The following is a 24,556-nucleotide window of genomic DNA, read 5'->3' as shown; positions in this document are numbered from 1 at the left end:
AGATGTATACCAAATCAATATACCTAATCAATTTTTTACAATGTAATTTTATTGGGGGGGGGGGGGGTCCGAAACAACCAGATTATTCATCATTCTAAGACTTAATCATCTCTGCTCGGCTGCACTCTGCAATACTCACAATAAACCACAACCTTATTTGGCTGCACGCTCCTCATTTTACGACCAAGAATTATAGCTGGGATCAATTAAATCAGAAATGCTTCCCCATCCATTACCATCAGAAGGTACCATTTTGCATAACGGCACACACACATCCCCTGAAGAAGCCAGATGGCGAAACACATCAGGATTAAACAGTGTTCTCTCTAAACTACTTAGGCAATAATGTGTTTAGTACAGGGGAAGGCAAACTCCGGCCTTTAGGCCAGATATGGCTTAGCCAGTAGTCCGTTCCAGTCAAATCCTGGCCGGCGGGGGTCAGAAACCTATGGCTCTCGGGCCTCCTTGGTATGCCTCCCTTCCCTATTTACCGCAGCCGGCATTAACACCTCTGCCGCCGGGTTAAGGGGACATTCCCTCTCCTCCGTATGCATTGTGGAGGAGAGAGATTTCCTTTAAGGGGCGTTCCCTCTTCTCAGTATGCATTGCAGAGGAAAGGGATTTCCCTTCAGGGGAGTTCCTGGTGGGGGGCAGAGCCATCAGCTCGGGACTTGAGAGAGTCCGGCCTAGTGTGCCTTCTTGACCTCCTAAAATGGCTTGATAGCCAAAAAAGTTTTCTGACCCCTGGTCTAGTATGAGGATCAAAAACACCCCATGATGTTACTGGTATAGACCCAAATTGTGGAAGCCCTTGGCTAAATATTTTTATGTACCGTATTTTTTGCCGTATAAGACGCACTTTTTCTTCCGCAAAACTGGGGGGGAAAAGTTGGTGCATCTTATACGACAAATACCGTGTTAAAACATAATTAAAATAAGATACTCACCCGATACCCGATCCTGCGTGCGTCTCCTTGATGCTGGCTGCAGTGTGTGTCTCCTCCTGGCTGCAGTGCAGAGCGAAAGAAGCCGGCACACGCGCCCCTGCGATTCTGAACCAGGAAGCACGCTGCTGATCCCTGCCCTAACAGAGTTACCCGGCCATACAGTGGAAATAAAGGTAAGTGAACGGCACAGAGTGATCAGAAGGGGAATTTGGGTGGCACAGAGTGATCAGAAGGGGAATTTGAATGGCACAAAGTGATCAGAAGGGGAATTTGAATGGCACAGAGTGATCAGAAGGGGAATTTGAATGGCACAGAGTGATCAGAAGGGGAATTTGAAAATATGAGGGGGTACGAGACCACTAGATGAAATATGGCTGGATAAGAGAGCACCAGATGAAATATAAGGGGGGAGGGGAAATGAAGAACATATTGGTAATATTGACAGTTCTTTCATTTCTGGATTTCTTGCAGAAAAATACCAGTACCACCTCCACAAGATGTCTAAGCAGAGGAGACTGGCATATAACGTTGCTTTCAAGCTGAAAGTAATCAAATTTGCTAAGGAGCATGGTAACAGAGCAGCGGAGAGACACTTCGAGTCACCTCCAACTGAGAAAATGATAAGAGAGTGGAGGAAACAGGAGGATCAGCTCCAAAAGTTGGATAAAAGTAAGCACACCTTACGTGGACCAACTGCAAAGTGGCCAGAGTTAGAGGTGGAAGTGAAGGAGTGGATCACACGTCACCGGCAAAATGGACTTTCTGTCTCAACAAAAATGATAATCTATGAGGCCAAACGCATTGCTGTGTAGAAAGGCATTCAGGATTTCACCGGATCACCATTGTGGTGCTATAGATTTATGAAGAGATCTGGCCTTTCTATGCGCACCAAAACCAGAATTGCACAAAAAATGCCAAAGGAATACGAATCAAAGATTCTGTCTTTTCATGTTCAAGTTTCATGTTTTCAAGTTTGTTATTGATGCGAAGAGGAAGAATAACTTTGAAATTAGCCAGATTGGGAACATGGATGAAGTCCCGCTAACGTTTGATGTGCCATCTAACAGAATCGTAGATAACAAAGGAGCCAAAACCATAACCGTAAAAACCTCAGGGCATGAGAAAACCCACTACACAGTTGTGCTGTCCTGCTGTGCAGATGGTACCAAACTGCCTCCGATGTTGATCTTTAAAAGGAAAACATTCCCAAAAGAAACAATTCCACGGGGAGTCGTCGTGCACGTTCATGATAAAGGGTGGATGGACAAAAATGGCATGAGGCTGTGGATTGACAAAGTGTGGTCCAAACGTCCTGGCGGGCTTTTGAAGAAATCTTCCTTATTGGCGCTTGACCAGTTCAGAGCGCACATTACGGAAACTACTAAAAAGAACTTTAAGGAAGTTAAGACCCAAATAGCTGTGATTCCTGGTGGTCTTACCAGCCAGCTGCAACCTCTGGACGTTTCCATTAACAAACCGTTCAAAGTTCTGATGCGAGAGGAGTGGAACACCTGGATGGCAGCTGGGAACCATGATCTGACGCCTACTGGGCGGATGAAGAGGCCCACTATCACACAAGTGTGTGAATGGCTTAAAAGGTCATGGGACTTCGTGAAGGAGAACATTATTGTAAAATCCTTCAAGAAGTGTGGCATTAGTAATGCCTTGGATGGAACAGAAGACGACATCTTATTTGACACCAGTGAGGAAGAAAGTGATGACAACGACTGCGTGGATCTGTCCTTCCTCATTTCTGATAGCAGCGAAGAAGAGAAATTCTTGGGGTTCGAATAAAAACATTACAGCCTTATTTTTTTTACTTTCACTGTTTACTGACTTTACTGACTGTTAATGAGAGTAAAGATAGTTCTTAATATGTTACATGGTTGACATAAAATTGTTCTTAAACTGCTGTTAACTTTATACAGTTGATATAAAATATTTTACTACAGTATTTGGTTCAGAATCTTTTTTTTTCTAGATTTTCCTCTTTTAAAATTGGTGCTTCTTATATTCCGTCTTATACGGCGAAAAATACGGTACATTGTATAATTCAGTTTGAAAAAGAGAGTTTTCTCTCTATGTGTGATGTTAAATACATGTTTGGATTGCCGCAAAGAAAACCCTGCCTTTCTTCTTTATTCTATATCATTTGTTGATAGGCTTTATCTTTGTCAGCTTGTTGGAAGGAAAGAAAGTTAAATATATGTAGTTAGGGTTCGCTAACTTAAAGTGATCCTGGGCAAATCACAAAAGTAAATGGAAACCACTCTCCTAACATAAGCAGAATAAAGCGTGTGATGCATGTAAAGCTCCATATGTAGCATTTCGTTGGCGTGCATCACCTTTAATGCTTGCATGGCAGCTAGAAAGATTCCTAATAAGATTCCTGAATTTATCAGATGCAGGTAAATAATTTATTACAATGAAATACAAACAAGTTAATGTGCCTGCCAAGTGCTGGTTTGCAGTTTATAAAGTAAAGTGTATTTTGATCTTCGCCATAGATCTTTCTGGTCACAGGAATGGCCAAAGAAAAACACAGAATTTTCAGTATGTAAAACAGAACACTTATCACACATAAATTATTTATTTTTTTAATGTGTATTTATCCAGCAGAAGTTAATTTGACACTTGCGGGTCATAATGGAAATTAGCAATTTTGTTTTCTTTATTAAATACATACTAGGCCTAGAGTTTATTATTATATTAAAATATATATATATATATATACACAATATTATTTATAGGAGATGATCTATTTCACATAAATAATAACATCTTTAGATCAAAAAAATATGGTCAATAGCAAAAAATCAATGAACACAATACATAATATAATTTATATATTCCTAATGCATTTTATACTTATTTAATTGCAGCAAAAACGTATTGCAAGGTTGAGGAAGTGTATTGCTCATCCATACATTGACAGTTATATATCGTTTAAAAGGTACTAGAATACTAAAAAATAAAACCTTATTTATTTAAAAGTTTTAGGCTTACCTGTGAAAATATAGGTCAGAAATGGCAGTCTATATGTTGCGGATTTACACTTAGCTTTCCCATCTTTTTTTACTTTTACTTTTTTAAGTTTAATAGCAGAGCTATACTTAAAGAAAATGTGATCAGATCAGTTCCTTGTTGCAGGTTCCATGTCCTCTCTGTAATAAAACAAATTTACCTGCCTGTTTGCAATCTTTTGTATAAAGTACACTGAGCTGTGCATGCACAATTCTGTCTGATCAGAATGCATGAACTCACAAGGGGAAGGTACATGGTTTCAAACTGGCCAATCAAATTGGGCAAAGATCCCAAACCCAGAATAGGAGTGAAGATATCAGCAAAGTAAGGTGAATTTTATTTCAATTTATTTATTTTAGTTCAAAAATTGTGAACAGGCAAATGTATTTTATTGCAGAGTAGACATAGCTTGTCCTTTTTCCAAAAAACTTGCAAGCTCTCAATTTTTTATTATTTTTAAATACATAGTAGTGTCTATGAATATGTAGTGCTGACAAGAATACTGTCACACACACACAATATATATATATATGTATATATATACATATATATATGTATATATATATATATTGTGACACCAAGGCAGGATTGAAGGTGAAAGAGAGATATATTTGCCCAAGATTCCTCTCTTATGAGATATATTTGCCCAAGATTCCTCTTTTATGTGAGGTATATTTGCCCAAGATTCCTGTGTGAAGTAGCAGGTGGAAGACTCTCATCTGTGAGATAATTAACAAAGAAGCACTAAGGGTGGGGATATAACATAGAGCCAGGAGCTTAGTCAGTCGCTTGGCTTGGAGAGACACAGACAGGGGTTTTTGTCAGTGCAGCTTGGCTTGGAGAGACACAGACAGGGGTCTGTGCGAGCTTAGCTTGGAGAGACATAGACAGGGGTTTGTGTCAGTGCAGCTCTATTTGGAGAGACACAGACAGGGGTCTGTGTGTGAGTTCAGCTTGGTTTAGAGAGACACAGACAGGGGTCTGTGGAAGTTCAGCTCTGTTTGGAGACTGTGTGGGTTCAGGTTGGTTGGAGACACAGACAGGTGTGGGCTGTGTGAGGAGCTCTGCCTGGGGACACAGAAAGTTGGTCTGTGTGAATGAACTCCAACCTGAGTAAAAGGGTTGCTGAAAGTTTTGTTTTGAGCTGACAGGGAGAAGCCCTCCAGCTGATAGACAGGAACGTCAGATGTATAGTAAGTGCAAGGTTTTCTTTTTGCTGTGTTGTTATTTTATCTGCAACCTTCAAATAAAACTGGCTACATGTCAGCTTAACACTTATACCTCAGTGTGTGACCCGAACTGGATGAACCAGACAAGTGTCCTTTGACCCCAGCAAAGGTGATCCTGAGCTTAACCCCTCACAATATAAATATATATATATATATATATATATATATATATATATATATATATATATATATATATATATATATATAGTGTGTGTGTGACAGTATTCTTGTCAGCACTACATTTTACTACAGCACTACACTACATTATATATATATATAGTGTAAAAATGCAAAGCTCCATTAATATGTATATATATTTGAATGTGTGAATGTATATCCTAATATACATTCACACCTCCATCCACATACATACTGAATCTGATTTACTAAACTGTTAAGTGAGGTGAACTGTTTTAAGTGGAACAGAAAACTCTTTGACCATGACTGGATGTTTGCAGTAAACACAGGTTCTCCTTAAATCTAAATCAAACCTACATATCAAAACTCTCATACCAGACGATTACCTACCTAAGCCTGGAATATTCCTTTAAGGCCTCATACTTCAGTAGTTATTAATGATTCTCTATGCTTTTGTGACAAACTCTTGTGCTAGGTATTCATTTTGAGAATATTGGAACAACTTAAGCATTGGAAGGCTGTAACATTAAAAGCCCATCTCTGGGTGAAAGGTTGATTGTGGGTTTAGGTGAGGAACAATGCATTTAAGCAGGGTTTTCTTTTATCCCAGGTAGTCCCCATGTTACAGGTTTGTTCTTAAGTTGAGTTTGTATGCAAGTCGGAACAATATTTTACATTACGTTATTATTACATTACTTTATTACATTATTTTTTTAAATGCAATTTGGACAGAAGTGTGTCTCAACATATTATTAGGCAGTGTGGTGTCAGTTACTGTATAAAATCCTCAAAAAATATGTTATGGAGCCTAGACATTTAATACCTTCTGGAGCAAGCTGTGCTTTGATATGCAAAAAGAAACAACTGCAGAGTTTGTCGTAGCCATTAAATAGTCACAGAAGGTTGCGGAAAAACAAAAGACTTCTTCTGCAAGTCATGCAAACCGCCCCCATCAAGCCTCTGTTCTGCACATCAGTGAGCAGGGAAGCCCCATTTGTATCTAGAAATCACCCATATGTCGGATAATCTTTTTTTTGGAGGGTAATACATTATTAGAACTTTTTAGACATGTATATTTTATATTTTATATCTTTTTTGGATATATTAAAGTATGTAGCAGGAAATGTATACAATATAACTGCACAAATATATAAATACTTTTTATCTCAGTTCATGACATTCATGTATTTTGTTAGTTCTGAATATTTAGCTTGTAATACTACTAAAGCTATAAGGGTTTCCTGCTCACTGGATTTCTTTTTAATTATTCTTTGATATTTTTAAAACAAGGTCAGGAACAGGATGTGCTTTTTTCAGTGACACTATCAGTGTGACATGGGTGCATTCTAAATTAATTCTAAAAATTAAATTAATTAAAACAGAATATATCTGTTTTTTATGTGTATATTTTGTTTTTTGTTTTTCATTGTGTTTTTTTTTTTTCTTTTGTCTCTTTAAAATACCTGGTGACCCCACCAGTTCTCTGATTTATTTTATGGATTTTGACTACATAAATATGGACCCAGACGTGTGCTGGCATGCCCAGTTTGCATTCCCGGGCTACAAAACTCTGTGCTAATGCATTTAATGCCTTTATGTCCCCTTTGCCAGGTTTGAGTCACCCCTTATTTTTTTTATTTAAAAATTATACAGCATACACAGATTGTGCATGTCCTTTCCTACTCATTTGCCACATGCTCATTGCTAAGGGGAAAAGAATACTAAGAAAGCCTGTGCAGTGACTTCATGATAAAAGCTCTAAAACGGAAGAGAAAATTTCCAGGATACTAAATACTTTATTGAAAAGTTATATAAATGGGATGGTAATAAAAAGGTAAATGATTGATGAGGAAGGCTTTAAAGCAGAACTAAGCTCAAAATAAAAAAACACACTTACTTTTAATACCGCAGATCTGTCGTTCTATCGGGTGGCTTCTTCGTTGGGTCCCGCGTACTCCTTTGGTGCAACGCTGCCATTATTTTCACTCTTCTTCCGGGTTATTTTTCGTACGTCACCCGATCTCGAGCTCGGGTATGCGCAAAATGAGCAGCGGGAATAGACAGAAAGGGGAGGTGCTACACCCTATTTTTTTTTTTAAAGGGTATTGCACTTAAAAAATAGATGAATACAATTCTTACCTTTATATAAAAGTGTTATCTACCAAATTATGTAAAGTAAAAATTTTGAGTTTAGGTCCACTTTAACTTTAATTTTTTGCAACTTGTAACCTGTACATAAGAGCATTCATTTAGTTAGATTTTACAGTTGACAGTTTGCTGTCAAATTCTGACATCATGTTCTATGAATTTACCATTTATTAACTACCTTTACCCCATATTATACAAGTGAACACGTAGAAAGACGTATGTATTAGAGTCAGTCTGAACACCTTAAGTACCTAAAAATTTGTTCACTAAATTTGTCATCTGAGTTAAGGATAGTTACACATTTAGAATCAGTCTAAAGACAAGACATTAGCTCCTCAATGAATTTCTTCTACAATCCAGTACAATAGTATTCCTGCATGTACAATATTGTTGTAAGGGAACTTCAAATAATTACAGTGAAATAGAACAATACAACAGAAATTAGGTTAATTTCATGTTTAATAACAAACATTATTAGAGTTCTCCTAATAAAACTTTTTAGAGAGTTCAGAAGACTTATCCAACCATATGAATTCATTTTATACCCTCACATACAAACTTGAGTGGGTGTTTTTTGGTAAAAGATGGGACACCTAAAAGTAAAAAGATTTAATCAACCCATCTTTATTTTCTGAAAATTCTACAGTTGATATTTCTGCAGTTAAGTTTTCGAGGCTGAGTACCAGCTATAACCATTAGAGGGAATTTCTTTACATTTTGGATCATTTAACAGGAGAACTGAAATGCTCAAAGCTGTTAGGTGGAATTAAACTGGGTTTGTAAAGTGTGACTTAGCTAAAAACAATAATTATTCAGTCTTGGACTAATTTGTATTATTATTTGTATTGTGGAGTATTTGTATATGGAGAGGCCAATTATGCCTAGCACCAGTTTAAGCAGTGATCTTGGGGCATACATGGGTATGGTTATAGTCCTAGAGTGACTTTGTAAGAAGGTAAACGTTTAGAGAAAACATTGAGAGTGTTCATCTTCAAACGTTGAATAGGCAGTAGAATTTATTGGGCTATGTTTTTAAAGCAGTAAATATGACTTATATAAAACATTTTCTGGTGTATAGTTAATCACTATCATTTAAAGCACATGGTCCTGGAAGACCACCACAACTACAGAGAATGTTTGGTAAATTTAAGATTTACTGCTTTAAAAGTATTCTGCATATACTATGCAGATTCACCCACTGGCTTCTTCTTGTACCTGTAACAGAGATCACTGTAATGCACTCCTACCCCATTGTCTCACAAATCCGAATACAATTTTTATTCTATAGTTGTATGGAAAAGGCAATTGTGAGCACGAGTGGCTTTGCCCATTATCCACATTACCAGTCTCATAACACTCTACCATACCCCGTCCCACCCTATGTGTTTCCTATGACCCCTATCCCAAGAAAAAAAAAAATTCTCGTACAGCAGCTGCTAGTGTACACACATATATTGGTACCGAGCCCAGCAGTTGGTAAAGTGTATAGTGGAAGATTGAAGAAACATGTCATACAGTGTAATTTCCCTTCAGTTGCTTGCTGAAGTGCCCACCAAAAGCTGCTGGTGACTCAATTTTCAAGCATTTACCTAAAACTAAAATACCAGTTTACAGTGACATGACTCCTTAAATGATCTGTAGTATAGCTGTTTCACATATATTATGTCAGAATAAACAAAAAAAAAAAAAAAACAATTCTTGAAAAAGCATACATGTAACCATATTTGTTTAGTAGTTTGTACCTTTTTTTCCTATACAAGTACAATTACAGTATTTATCAAAACACAGCTTTCAAAAACTTAAATACAAATAGTGAAACTTATTGCATGATTTCTACAAAGCTAGATCTTTTTGGCACTATTTGAACCATTAACATGTACAGAATATAATGTTATAGGTTTTATGCTGGGTTACTCCATTTTCCATTGGAACATCAAAAAAGACAGTTACTATTTTGAACAAGGAGGATGTTATACTCCTATCAGGAATATTAGTATAAGGCAAAAAAGGGTATTTTCTAGTATTTGTGTGATTATAAAAATGTCTCTACAATATTTGTATACACCTCTGGACACATATACATGACATATATTATATACACATTCTCTATGTACATAAATTAAAAATTATTTACAGAAGTTTAAAGTGCCACTAATGTGCTTATCTCTCAGATGTTTTTCTGTACTTCCTGGACGTCCTTTGTTCAAAGAATAAATTACATCAACTACAATGTAGGGGTTGCACTAATCCGTCTTTGTAAACACGGAGAATGGCTTCGCAAACAAACTTGTACTGACTCTAAAAACAAAACAAAAACACAATGAATACACCAGTAATTTGACAATATTTCCAAATTTAGCAAAGCTTTTTTCAGACATGTATTACATCTAGCATACAGGTCTTCCAGGTTGACTATCACTAATAAAAAGGTATGATAAAGTCAGCTGAAGACGGCTTTGAAAGTTCAAATGGAGGATTGCCAATATGTTTGTGGTGACCTGAAAAAACAGGTACTGGATATCTTTATTCACAGGGTAAGATAGGGGTGGGTGGGTTCAGCTTGCGGCTGAATAATAGGAAGGTTAAAGCGGGACACAAGCTGCTCTGTTTAAATGCCGTTAAAAGCTGTGTACACATGCTACATGATTGTCACCAGAAATAACCAGTGACGCTTGTCTTTGGTGAAAATCTAGCATGTGCACAGAGGTCCCCCCCCCATCGGTTGTTCATCAATCGACCCTGGCAGATGGCTGAATAAAGTAATAGGAACAACCACCACACTTTCCTTATGAAGGAGAGCACAGTAAGGTGCAGCATCCTTATCTTTACCCCTCCAATCTTTACAGAACAGAACAACCATGAGTGTGTACATCACTAGTTTGTTTGTTCTCCAGCGACAGAAATCTGACATCTATTTGATGTCTGTATGGGGCTTAAGTTGGAATATGTCTCTGTAAATGTAGTACACAAAGGTGTAAATGGGTAAAAAAATGTCCTTTTGTTAAAGCTAGAAAAAGCTAAAACTATTGACAAATTTTTTTTTGTTTCGTAACACCATGAAAAGGGCTGAGACAAAATAGTTCCTCAGCATTGAAAACATATCTGAATGGCATATTATAACTAAAGTTTTTAATTGATCAGTAAAACACATGCTGTGAACAACTGACAAAACATTGAGGTTGAAAGGTAAATGGCAGATTAAGGTGACGCAATAGCAGAAGACAGGTATATAGAAGATTTGGAAAGGTATGTGCAACACACCACTGAGTGTGCAGACTATCACAGAGCCACCTATTTAAAAAAAGGAGAGAACAATGACCTACTACTAAGTTGCACCACCACTGTACATACCAAGAAATATAATATTTTACTGATGATACAAAAGTCTCCCAGAATTTAACAGAACAAAACCTAATACATAATAATTGCTATTAGTTGCCTCATAAACAGTAACCTATCCTGCATACTCCATCATAAGAGATGTTGTATAAAAAAACAACAACATGCAATTCCTACTGGGGGGGGGCTGATTAAAGCTATCCAAGTCTGGGGAGGATACGCTTTCATCGGTGAACCTGGGTGATCCAGCAAACCTGGAATGAATCTGGTCCAGGACTGAAAACAATTGCTAACAAATAGAAAAAGACTTTTAGAAAATCCATTCCAGGTTTGCTGAATCACCCAGCTTCTTTGTTGAAAGTGGTGCCTTGAAGAGCTTTAATAAATCAGGTCCCCTCTTTGTGAATAGGGAGGCCTCTTCTCTGCTAGGAAGGCTTTCATGAGATTGTGAAATGTCTCTGTAGGAATTTGTGTCCTTTCTGCCAAAACAACATTTGTCAGGGCTCTAATCATGGTTTAGGAGTTAAACCATGTCTTTGTGGAGATGGACCTACTGGAATAGAAAAGAGTCTTTCCCCATTCTGTTGTCTAAAGGCTGAAAGCACAAAGCAGTCTAAAGTACTTACAACACAATAATATTATTCCTAATTTGGAGACATGCCTGAGCACTTTGGATCATAGTGTAGGTAAAGTGTTAACAAACTTTAGTCATATATTTATAAAAAAAGAGAATCTAACAATTACCAAAAATTCTATGGTAATTAATTAATTTTATTTGGGTAAAAAGAAAATTATATTTTAGCCGACAATAACAGTTGGCAAACATTATCTGCAGGTGAAACTTCCAGGTGTTTTAAATGTCAGCGATTGAATTACCACCAGGGAACGTTAGGATTAGTTCATGTAATCCTGTTTCAAAAATATAATTTAATTTAGTCTTTTTTCATCAAATGCCTAACAGGAAACATGCATAGTGAATAAGAATCCCCCCCCCCCCATAAAAAAGAACAAACAAACAGTATATAAATAAAACGTATAAAACATAGAAAACAAACCAGTGATAAAAAAATAATTAAGAAAAAAACGACAAAATCATTTGGCATATACATATACTTTAGGTACTTTTGTGGTGAAATATACAAATGTGTAGTTTCAAACACAAATGATAAACATATTAATTATGTTTTATTCCAGTAAAAACTCAACACAGATTTTTAAACATTATAAATTGGATGAATCATCCATATAACAGATGTAGAAAAAGTTCTTACTAACCGATGTTTGAACCATCATAGGTCGCTGGTCTCTCGTCTGCCTCACAATATCCAAGGGATACACAGGTTGGTTTTGTTCAATTAGACACATTGCTGTTTCCATGGTGATCAGAACACCAGTTCGACCTATACCAGCACTGTAAAAGAAATGCCGTATTACTTTCCAGAGGTACATACATCTTTAATCAAAGCCTTCTCATACATGACTGGAAAGCCTCAAGGCTGCTACCAAGAGATGTGAAAAGCAGCTCAGACATTTTGCTCTTACTAACTATTTATAAAAGAATACTAAAACACTCAATTGTATAGGAGATATGAAAAGAATGTGAACTTTACAACTGTGGACAGCAAAAAAATCAGATTTATTTTGAACAGGTAAATAAACTAATTCAGGGCTGGTGCTTGAGCACCTATTATGAATCAGATCAGTTTTTACATTTTACCTACATTTCCATTTATTTAGCAATAATGTTTTATTACTTATAGCAAAATATATCTTTTCTTGTAGAAAAAGATAATGCTTTCTTTTGATGGTATTGTTTTCCAAAAGTTAAAACATGTATATGTAATTTTAAAACACAAAAAAGTTAATGCACAGACTTTTTCCAACTGGGATAGTTTAAAAACTATAGATACATATAATACTTTAGATTTAGTGCTAGATTTGTTGATAAAATGTATTCCTTGTATTTCTTGTGGATTTTGTGTAAAAAAACAAAAAAAACAAAGTGAATGTTAGGAAACGAAGTATTCAAAAAACATTTTTTTACAGGTTTTTCTATAGTTTGTTGGCTTCAGAACACATCCCTGTGACCAACTGTAACAGAACATTTATTTTCTAAAACTTCTTCCATAGCAAATAGCTGCTGCTTTTACAGTCAGAATTTCCAGTAGGACCGGCTACTGATTTTAAGGTATTCAGCTGTCAAACTGACAGCATATCCTATTAGAGACATGAGTTGGAACATGTAAAGTATGAGGGAGAGGAAAGTATGTTAATTATAAATTTCACAGTGGTTTAAGTCAAGTCCCCTATGGATGTTAATGGAAAAGACAAGGTCAATAGATGTTTAAAGCACATCTCCTGCACAAAGGAGGGCAAGAGAAAATTTCCTTTTAAAACATTAGAAGAGTATAAGGAGGATGACCTTTAGTCTCTGAATAACCTTGCCTAGAGATGAAACATAAAACATAAAAAGTGCAAAATAAAATAACTGTATCCTCTAAAGGATAAAGGAACATTTCAAACAAAGCTGAATATTCTTTTGAGTAGGCTTTTGTCAGTAAAAGCTCACATATATTAGTCAGTCAGAGGCCTACAAAGCAATATAGAACATGTCATGTTTTGACAATGGCAATGCAGAGCAACACAAGGGTTAAAACCTAGGTATTGTTACGATAAAAAGGATAATTAAAAGAGGGGACAATTGCCCAGGGACACAGCCTAAACAAGGAATATGATGATAATGGCTAGTGGGTAGCTATGTATATTGTCTGTATCACTTACAATAGACTCTATTTGATGTATTTTATGTATTTCTGTTCTTTGTATTGTAATTTAATTGCGTTTAGGATTTTTCATGTATGTATGTCTATGTATACAATATATATATTTTTACACAAAATTATATGCCTTCTAGAACAGGCATGGGCAAACTATGGCCGGCAGGCCGTATACGGCCCAATGGGGATGTTTCTCTGGCCCTTTGGGTGCTCTGCGGCTCTGGCCAGTGCCACCCCGAGCAGGGTCAGGAGAAGCACCCTGCCGGAGGAGGGGGAGCGTCCCTGCACACAACCCGCCCACTCTCCCATCACAGGCCCTTAGCTTGCGATGCTATTAATGACCACAAATGAAGCAACCGATGTAGCTTAATGCAGTACAATAAGAGGACAGTGCAATTTACAACAGGAATTATGATTATTTGAGGACTCAAATTCAATTTTATTGAATTGTTGAATCAACACTGACTAGCTGTTTTTTTGTATTTTGAAAACAGAAGTCTGGTGCTTTAAATTAAATGATACATCGTTTGGTACAATATTTACCTGTAACCACTCATCCACCATGCAGCCCATCAATCATCTCTTACTTCTGACTCACACGCACAGCAGAAATGTAGGGCTCTACATGCAACCCACAACCTACTCCCTTGATTTGTTCCATTTTTACTTCTATTTATACTTTTCCTATCCCTATTTCTTTTGTATAATAAAATAGAAACGATACAGCACGACAAATCTTTTAGTACGCTCTAATCTATATAGTAGTATTTAGTCTTATTCAGCAGGACACTGTTCTTGTAATGAAGAAAATGTTTAGAAAATGATGATTTTTCGGTTCTATTGAGTGTCAGGAAAATACTGCATTAGATGGCAAATGTGCTAACATGGCAATAGTCAAAACTTCCTCATAAGCTTTAAATAAAATGTATAGCAAAGCAAATAACTTTAGAATAATAAAGCCCAGAAAAAGAGAAAATAAATTGGAAAGCAAAAAAAATAACAAAGAACATAAGAAAGGAAGAAAAGGAGGAGAAAAAAAGAAGGGGAAAGGAGGAGGTCAGGAGATCAGTATTGACACCAAAATATTTAAAAGTGACTGATCAAATTCTGTATGCAGATAGTGGTCCTGATTTAATAAAGCTCTCTAAGACTGTACAAAATACACTATCATGGGTGAACTTTGGTCATCCAGTAAACCTAGAATGGATGTGGTACAGGATTGAAAACATTTGCCAAATATTAGCTAATGATTTTAAAAAATCTATTTTAGGATCATCTGAGTTCACCCATATTAGTCATATTAGGCCCAGTGTAACCCAAGAGGCCCAAAAGGAAGCATTAAGAAATTTAAAGAGAGTTCGGTTAAAGCCAACCTATCATCAAAATATAAACAAACAAAAAAAAACTGTTTTTATGTGTCACTATTCAGGGTAGTGTTTTTTATTAGGATTTAAAAGCGAAATGCATATATATTAACCTCCCGAGCAATAAGCCCCTGTTGAAAGCGGTAACCCCAAACCACACTCGGGGTAGCTAAAAAAATAAAAAATAAAGTCTTACCTGGTCCCATGGGCGTCCTCCAGTGTCCTGTCATCTTCTGGCTGTGTCCTCTTCCTCGATCTGTCCCACGTCGAGTGCGCTGTCGTTTCCCAGGAGTTCCCGATGATGAGGTGCGTACAGATGTCGCTAGGGGCCCGGCGGGAATTTCAAACTATTTTGTATTAAATGCAATACACTGCATTAATATGTCTAAAAGTGGTAGATTGTCTTTCATGAAAATGTATTTTACAGTATATTTTAATAGTATGAGTATAAAAAAGTTTGAAACACACGATCACTTTTTTAAATGTATTTAATTTATTTTTTTGACATGGTTTTGTGTTTCAAACTTTACTATACTCATATTATACTGCAAAATATTCATGAAAAACAATGTACCGTTTTAGCCATATAAATCCAGACAGAAATGAACCACCCAGGAGGTTTACAAGATACAAGTTTGACCAGTGTGTCCTGAGTTTGAGCAGGATGCTAATTACCGCTAAAGGGAAATTTCTGTCAAACAACATACCCTTTTAAATGTTAAAAGCAAAAGATAACTTTGGGCTAAACACATCAGGAATTCTCTAATATGTCGCAATACAACAATCTTACTTAGGTTTCTTTTGAGACCTTACAAATTCCTATTTCTAAATTGATTTAACTGTCCAAGAGATACCATAATTGTGTGGCCGCTGCAAGAAAGCTTAAAATTTAAATGTGTCATCTGGTTTTGTTATGCTGAATAGTATTAAGGATGAAATGTATCGTATGTGGGCTCTACATTTTGCAATGTGATTTCAAACAATGTTCTTAAAAAGGGTAATAGGGCTACCCAACATCTCCTCCTTGGGTCACGGAAAGAATGTGTATGTGTGTTGTCACCCTAACACGGAAAGTGTGTTATTAGCTCATGGCCTTCAAACCCTGTAAGGCATGACTGAAGATTTAAAGAGAAACTATATTCTGAAAGTTATGAGAACAAGCAAGGGGAAAAAACTGGAAACTAGTATTGCCTGTGGTCTCTCAGCAGTTGATATTTTCGCCATTATTGATTTACTATGCCTTGCTCTATACTGGGTTTCTTGAACTCAGAATAGTAAGCAGCACAGTAGTGATAGCACCAAATCTCACTGCAAATCTCTTGAGTGTCTTGGTACACTCACTGGGAAGTGTTTTCTATTTTACAGCTGGATTAAAAAATGTTCTGTGTATCTTTTGTTTCTAATACAATGAGTTCACTCTACTATATACTATACTATATCTACTATATACATTATGTTTTTCTTTATCTGATTAGTGGTCTTTGACACAGAGACGTTCTTTTATAGTTGAGACTTTCTGTCAAAGGTTCAAATTGTATTTAACCTGTTTTTTTATTTTTAGAGTTCTTAATCCTAGGTAGACTCACTTGGTGAGTGAATCATGTACCCCGCCTTTCTAAAACAATTCATTTGCAATTTGATCAATAGCCCTTTGGGAGAAGTTTTTAATTGACCTTTTAACTCCTGGAAGAAAATGCATTTTGCTTTTAAGATAGATAAATAGATAGATAATACTACAGGAATGTAAAACAAAATGCATTTATGTAAAGCATAGCAATATGTTCTGTTGCAACTCTGCGGTTCTGCAGTATCAACACACTGCCAAGGTCTTTACCCATATGCTGCCTAAACACTACAGCCTCAACTTTCTAGTGGCTTATACAAACCTGGCGCCACTGTGCAATACATGTTCTGATTGGCTTGTAGCATAAAACCTACCCACTGATTTATGTTATGCAGGAATTTATACAAAAATACATTTCTTTTAAGTATACTAGAGTTTATTTTTATATTTGTCCAGAGATTAAATTTAGATTAAGGTTGCAGTGCTTCATTGAAACTACACTACAGTGTTTGAATCACTGCAAAAAAAAAAAAAAATATGCACCATGACCTACCTGTAGTAAATGTTTGATAAATTCCAAATTTACTGTTTTATAAACGAATCCTATAGCTTGAGACATTTATGATTTTTAAAAATTCTCTATGCATAGGTGTACCTTTGGCATAATACTTATTTGACTATGTGGGCAGAGTTTAATTCCTGTGCTAACAAAGACTATTTATTTTTTTTATACACGACTTACCTTGTTAGTCATTTCCTATAAAAAATCTAAAGTTACCCTGTACAATATATAACATTATCAATATACCTTTCTACAGATGATATAATTACCTGCAATGCACAAGAATTGGTTGGTTTGCTATTCTTTTTTGTCTTACACAATTAACAAACTCCAGAAAATCAGATGATTCATCAGGCACGCCATGATCAGGCCAAGCGACATACTGCAAATGAGAAACTGGCAGCTCCTCTCCTGTCTTCAAACAAAAACATTTTTCAGACATATTAAATGATGATATCATAGCACAATAAAAATGCATCTTTAACATATTGAGTCATAATACAAAGTAATGTGGTTTACTACCCAGGCAAGGAATCATCTCTGCCATTAAATAGCACACAGTTATAACTATTAGCCCATGACTTTATTATTATTTATTGGCATTTTGTAATTAATTTAGGCTGCTGACATTTTATTATCTTTACTTCTGTTTCCCAGTACTTTTGCCAGACTAATGCTCACATAATAAAAACCCTAAGCATTTGGCCATATAAACTATAAAAGGACAAACCATTTCACTCTAATAGAACCTGTAAGTTAGGACCTGTGCTTTTGTTTAGTTGAATAACTTTTTGAAAAAAGAAAACAGCTTTGCCCAGGATTAGCCCTTTTGTTGGTGTATTTATATAGCCTCTGGAAGATAGGTACAGTAACAAACAAAAAGTGATAACCAATCTGATTTCTACAAAACATCATTTTTACATAACTGCGATTCTACATAACTTTTCAGAGAAGGAACATACTTTGGGGTTGTACACCAACTGGCATCAATATAGCAGTAAGGACCTCATAGGTATGGAATTTGTAACCAGATAAACAATCTGCTCCACGATGCACATTAATTCATTCTGCAATAGAATTTAAAGCCATATACAAAGTTTATTTCTGCTCTTACCTCAGTGTTTGTTATTATCATTTCTCTGAATACATAAGCAAGTGTACAGTCTTCAGAGTTACACTTAACCTTAAATTTCCCATACTCCATCAAATCAGGGGGATCGGGCCAATATTGATGACATTTCGTCTAGAAGTAAAAAAAAAAAACAAAAAAAAAAAACAGAGTAATTTATTATATATGACAAAAAAATCAACACATAGTTACATAGTAGGTTAGGTTGAAAAAAATGGACATGAGTCCATCAAGTTGAACTACTGGGGAAATAAACATATCCCAGATAAAAACTCTATAAAACAAAGTTGGTCCAGAGGAAAGCAAATAAAATCCTGGTACAATTTGCTTCAACAGGGGAAAAAAAATCCTTCCTGATTCCACGAGGCAATCAGATGTTTCCTGGATCAACAGTCACTGTTATTTTTACTTTAAAGCCTTAATACAGATTGACTTTTCTAAACCTATCGACCCTAACTTGCATATTAACCGTTTGTGGGGTCAAATGCTTTAGCAAAGTCCAAGTACACTATATCAACTGCTACTCCACTGTCTACCTGTTTACTTACTTCCTCATAAAAGGAGAGTAAATTTATTTGACAACTTCTGTCTTTCTTAAAGCCATGCTGACTATCACTTATAATATTATTTTTTAGCAGAAACTCCTCTATGTGGTTCTTTATCAAACTCTCTAAGACCTATCCAACTATGGATGTTAAACTAACGGGTCTGTAGTTACCTGGTAATGACTTTGCTCCCTTTTTTAAGATAGGAACTACATTGGCCTTACGCCAATCCATCTGTACCTTGCCAGTGACTTAAGAGTCTCTAAAAATTTGAAATAATGGCTTTGAAATAACTGAGCTCAGCGCTTTGAGGACACGTGGATGTAATCCATCCGGTCCTGGTGCTTTGTGAACCCTAATTTTCCCAGCTTTTTCTCATTCATATCAATTCTGAGCCACTGTGACTCATTTAAGGCAGTGACATTGCTATTATGAATTTGGACTTGAGCTCTGCCTTTTTCCTTCATGTACACAGAGCTAAAAAAAAAGTGTTTAGTAAATCTGCCTTGTTTTTATCCCCAGTTACCAACCTAGCGACATCCTTTAAGGGGCCTACATGCTCACATCTGATCGTTTTGCTATTAACATATTTGAAAAAAAAACTTGGGGTTTGCCTTACCTTTTTTTGCAATCTGTCTTTCATTTTAAAGTTTTGCACATTTTATCTTCTTTTTACATCTTTTGTTATATTCTTTATAGGTTTCAAATGATGAAGGTGATCCTTCATTTTTATATTTTTGGAATGCCCTTTTTTTGTTCCTATTGGCTTTTTTAACATCAGCTGTGAGCCACACAGGTTTTAATTTTAGCCTCTTAAACTTATTACCCATTGGAATATATTTTTCAGTTTGCTTTTGTAGAACAGAATTGAAACATTCCCATTTCTGTTCTGTGTTGTTTGAGGACAATATTATCTCCCAGTCCAAGTCCAGTTCTAGTTGGGGCTTCTATAAAACTGTACCATGAAATTATCTTGTATTAAACTCACAAGTTTCCTCCCTTTTGATGTTCCTGTAGTGCCATTACTCCAGTCAATGTCAGGGTAGTTGAAATCTTCCATGATTAAAACACTTTAACTTTTTGCTGCTTTTTCTATCTGTGCTAGTAGTTGATTTTCTATTTCTTCCTTAACACTGGGGAGCTTATAGCAGACTCCAATTATTACTTGTGTGTTATTAAACCCGCATTCAACTCCACCCATAATGCCTCAAAAGCATCGCTTGTTACATACGCAATTTCTTCTTTCACATTCACTTTTAGATCACTTCTCACATACAGACAGACACCACCACTCTTTCGTTTGACTCTGTCTTTATGAAAGAGAGTATACCTAGCAACATTGACAGCCCAGTCATGCGAAGAACAAAGCCAGGATTCAGCAATACCAACTATGTCATAACAGGCTCTTTAAACCATTGCTGCTTTTACCATCATTGCTTGCCAAATCATTTTGATTTTCAGTACAACTAGTACTGCACAATCCAATGTTTGTTTGTACCTTGGGATGCTCCTTACAATTATCCCTAATCCTCCCCCCAACTATCCCCAATCCACCCTCCACTAGTGTATGGCCCCTGACTAACCTTTCTGCCTCCTTATTTACCTGTCCCATCCCCCTCAGTCCTAGTTTAAATATCCCGCCACCATTCCCCTAGCACAGCAGACCCCCTTTCATTTAGGTGCAAACCATCTCTGGCATACAGGTTGTACTCCAATGAAAAGTCAGCCCAGTGCTCTATGAAACCCAAACCCTTCCCTTCTGCACTAGGACTTAAGCCATGCGTTTAGCTGCCTAAGCTTCCTCTGCCTTTCCAGTTTTGCGCATGGCACAGGTAATATTCGAGTGAATATAGCCATGGAGGTCCTTATCTTCAGCTTGAAACCTAGTTTCCTAAACTGATTTTTAACTTCCATCTATATTGTCATTGGTTCCAACATGGACCAAGACAGCTGGGTCCTGTCCAGCCCCTCCCAGTAGTTTTTCAACTTGGTCCACCACATGCCAAACCCTGGCACCAGGGAGACAGCAAACCATTCGGTTGAAGGGATCCAGGCGACAAACTTATTCTATTTGTCCTCCTGATCATAGAATTCCCTATGACTACTAATTGTCTTTTCCTTTCTGTGTTTCCCTCTCCACCACTACTAGATGTGCTCCTCTCCCGGCTGTTAGGGATAGCAGTAACATCTAGAGTTGCCACCACTGGGTCTGCAACCTGCACATCTTCACATAACTTTGCAAACATGTTGGGGTGCTCAAACACAAGGCTGGCCTTCCTTTTATGGGGCCCCTACCACTCCCTCTAGTTACATTAATCCAACTCCCTACATGCTCATCCTGATTAACTTCTCCACCCTCCACATCTAAGTCATTAACGAGACCCTTCTCAGGGTGATCCACTGATTTCAGTGTTGCAATGCTCTTCTCCAGCTCTCCAATGCGAGATACCAGAAAGGCAACTTGCTCACATTTGTCACAGCGGTATTCACCTAAGAGCTGTTGCTCCATTTGTGCATACATGTGACAGACTGCACTGAACCAAACTTTCCACCTTGTTACCACTCATTTTCCCAGTTACAATTTTTGTTTACAAAGAGTTATAAACGTTTACTTACAATTTGTGGTTACTATAAGGATTTAACCCCTGTTTTTTCTAACTCCACTTGATTAAAAATCCACTTGTTTCACAAGCCAAACAGTAAACAAGCTCAAAATGAGTGCCCCAGGAACTTAAATCACCTGTGAAGCCTTGACCACTCCCTCTTGGAGGTCAGCAAGGAAAAAAAAGCTGTTTAAAATAAAACTGACAGTCAAGCAAACACAACCCAACAGTCAAACAGACACAACTCTCAAATGCACAATATCAAATACACAATATCAAACTCCTGTTTTTTCTAACTCCACTTGATTAAAAAATCCACTTGTTTCACAAGCCAAACAGTGAGCATAAAATATTTTTGAAACTGGCTGAGAGAATAAAATATTTTTGAAACTGGCTGTGCCACTGGCAGTACATAACTTTCATCTGAGATATCGGGCAAACAATCTTAAAGCTAGGTAGTTCTTTGTTGGACCTAGAAAATAATCGATTTAATTATGTGTAGCACTTATCTGTGTTGTGGAAAAACAAACACAGAATGCAAAGGAATCTGTGCATGGGGAATCTGTGTGATAGTATCACTCCAATATCCCACTCTTTACCACTCCAAAGGCTCATTTCTCCTCAACTTGTATAACTTTGTGGCATCCAAACTGATGGGTCTATAAAAAACATATGGTCATATAGGTCACAAAACTGATACCCACTTATACTCAATTATGCTGTATTAACACCTAATTATCTGATACTTTGTAATGCACAAAACTGTAAAAAGTACTTTGCTACAAATTTGGAAAACACCATGTAGGAATAGAAATTAATACCAAAATTTGAATCAACCATTACCTGGTTACATTTTATTACCTTCAATACTTTTACATTAAAAGTCAATCATAATGATAAGGACTGGCCACAGACAGACTTTTTTTTTTTACTGGAAACGGCAGGCGAGGACAAATCTGTTCAATATAGACAATATTCTACATGTCTTACCGTGACTTCCTGATTGACTACAGCACGGGTCCCCAACCACTGACCCACTAGTGGGCCTCGGCACTGGTCAGGAGAAGGACCACGCTTAAGGGGTGCACCAGCCAGACCATGTCTCCTGTTTGGATCGCAGGCTCAGGGCAGTGTGTTTAAGTGACACAAAGCTCCCCACGCATGCGCGGTCCGGAGTCCGTGCATTTAGTGGTCCTTCCTACCTTCCTACAAAGAATTGGAAATGACTGCACCATAACACAGAATATTAAGTAATTCCAAAGCTCTTCATTGTTCTTTATTGTGTGCTAAAGTTCTTATTGACTATAGAATTATATGCAATACTGCTAAAGTAAAACTGCCCAGACACAATGCTGCAATTTTTATTACTTTCTTTAACACTGTAAATACGTACCCTTCCTCGTTCTGTTAATGTTGTTAACATGATCAAAAGAGATAATTTGTTATCCCAAACCATCTGCCAGAAATGTGCACATGTATGTGGAAGGGGTCCTTGAGTAGCAATGTACCTATTTACAACATTGGATGATGGGATCTCCATCTGAAAATACAAACATATTTTTTGATCACAGTGTACCATATACTAACGCACCTGCCAATTAAATGATAAGAATAAACCTAACTCTACAATAATTGGTAATTATGCAAAAGAAGGCTTGACATGAATCACTGTGCCTCCTATGCATATTTAATATAACTCTTGAATCTGTAAACATAATGCTAATGATTCTATTTCCAATTTCAAAATCAAAACAACCATATCAGAAGTCCTCTAAAAATTAAAATGCAGGAATAATGAAAAAGAGTTTTGAAACGTTTTGTTCTAACGTCCCTTCTGTGTCAGACTGGTGGGCCAATTAATTGTTCAGCTATTAATACTTCACTGTCCTAAAATCTATTTAGATAAAATTTTCTCAAAGGGATTGTCCAATTACTAAAAATATATTTTATTAGAGTTATTTTACTAATTAGCTACCTAAAGATATGAAATTGACATTCCCCACTGAACCACTTTTTCTTTGTTGAGAGTTTCTACGACACACCTTTCATTTTTGTAAGGGTCCTAACACTTGCATCAACTGGATTAGTCAACTGGCTAAATCAAACACCAAAGGCCAATTCACAATAAGGCATTGTGGTAAGTCAAATGTTGTTGTGGGAAGTATGTTATTTGTGTTCATATACTACAGTGCCATTCATTGTTAATGGCACCCCATTGCACCTTGCAATGCACTGCAGCACAATGGTTGGTAAAATGGTATGTGTAATGCTGTATGTTTTAGTCAATGTATTTAAAATAGACTAGTTTAAAAAAAAAGAATGTATGAATGCATGAAAACACATGCATCACAGCATACATCGTTATGTTATTAGGCCCTAGGAGGACAAATTTACTTACTGTACCATAGATGTGACTGACAAAGGGGAAATTAACCAGTAATTGATAAAATCTCAGTGTATGCATAGCGGAGTCAAAAGCAATACAGTAAAATTTCTAAAATACTTAAAATAGACATTTTAGCTGTTCATGATTTTTTTAAATTCCTTTGAGTCCTATAAGAGTTTGACAGTGACCTCTCACATTCACTTCACATGAATATGCATTTACTTACATTCACATAGCTAGCATTGATATAGTCTTCAGTTTCCTGTAGGACCACTCTGGTTGCATCATCTGTAGATGAAAGTATAATACTATTAATCTCAAATACAGTCTGCTCTTATAGCAAAGGTAAAAACAAGGTGGGAAAAAACAAAAACAAATAGCTACACATATATGTATATTTTTTAAACTTTACTGCCATATATGTAAGTTGAGATGAAACTTAATAAAGTCCTCTACTGCTCACGGATCATATTTTAAATTAGAACAAGTAGAGTGGAACAAAGTAGGACAACATATGTCCACATGATAAAAAACAGAAATTGTGGTTACTTACATGGTAGAACATCTTTATATCTGTTTTTATCCATATTTTGGCCAGTCTTCGAACATGTAATGACAAGCCCAGGTTTTTTTCGATAAAGTTGCTACGGAACAAATAAAATTATTACAATTAAATATACTGTGGGGTCTAAAACAGAAATTGTCTGTCTTCATAATATTTGGAGAGAAAAAAAATCTGGAAATGTTTTTTGTATCTTGGCATTATTTTTGGGTTAAAGGAATAAGGATCTGTTCTGACAA

The 24,556-nt window shown here is 36.4% G+C and overlaps 1 protein-coding gene across 1 annotated transcript in view; it reads right to left on the bottom strand.

The window, feature by feature from the left end:
* Positions 1–3,530: 3,530 nt before the first annotated feature.
* Positions 3,531–24,556, bottom strand: part of PTPN3 (protein tyrosine phosphatase non-receptor type 3) — a 101,950-nt gene continuing 80,924 nt past the window's right edge. The window contains exons 21-27 of the mRNA XM_072411911.1: positions 24,309–24,399; positions 23,982–24,043; positions 22,763–22,909; positions 18,207–18,335; positions 17,362–17,507; positions 12,101–12,236; positions 3,531–9,784 (exon numbers count right to left, since the gene is read on the bottom strand). Coding sequence (XP_072268012.1) covers positions 9,707–9,784; positions 12,101–12,236; positions 17,362–17,507; positions 18,207–18,335; positions 22,763–22,909; positions 23,982–24,043; positions 24,309–24,399 — 789 coding nt within the window. The 3' untranslated portion in view covers positions 3,531–9,706. The remainder of the gene's footprint in view (positions 9,785–12,100; positions 12,237–17,361; positions 17,508–18,206; positions 18,336–22,762; positions 22,910–23,981; positions 24,044–24,308; positions 24,400–24,556) is intronic.

Source organism: Pyxicephalus adspersus, chromosome 5 (assembly GCF_032062135.1).
Source record: "Pyxicephalus adspersus chromosome 5, UCB_Pads_2.0, whole genome shotgun sequence".
NCBI lineage: Eukaryota > Metazoa > Chordata > Amphibia > Anura > Pyxicephalidae > Pyxicephalus > Pyxicephalus adspersus.
This window is presented reverse-complemented; position numbering and strand designations above follow the sequence as displayed.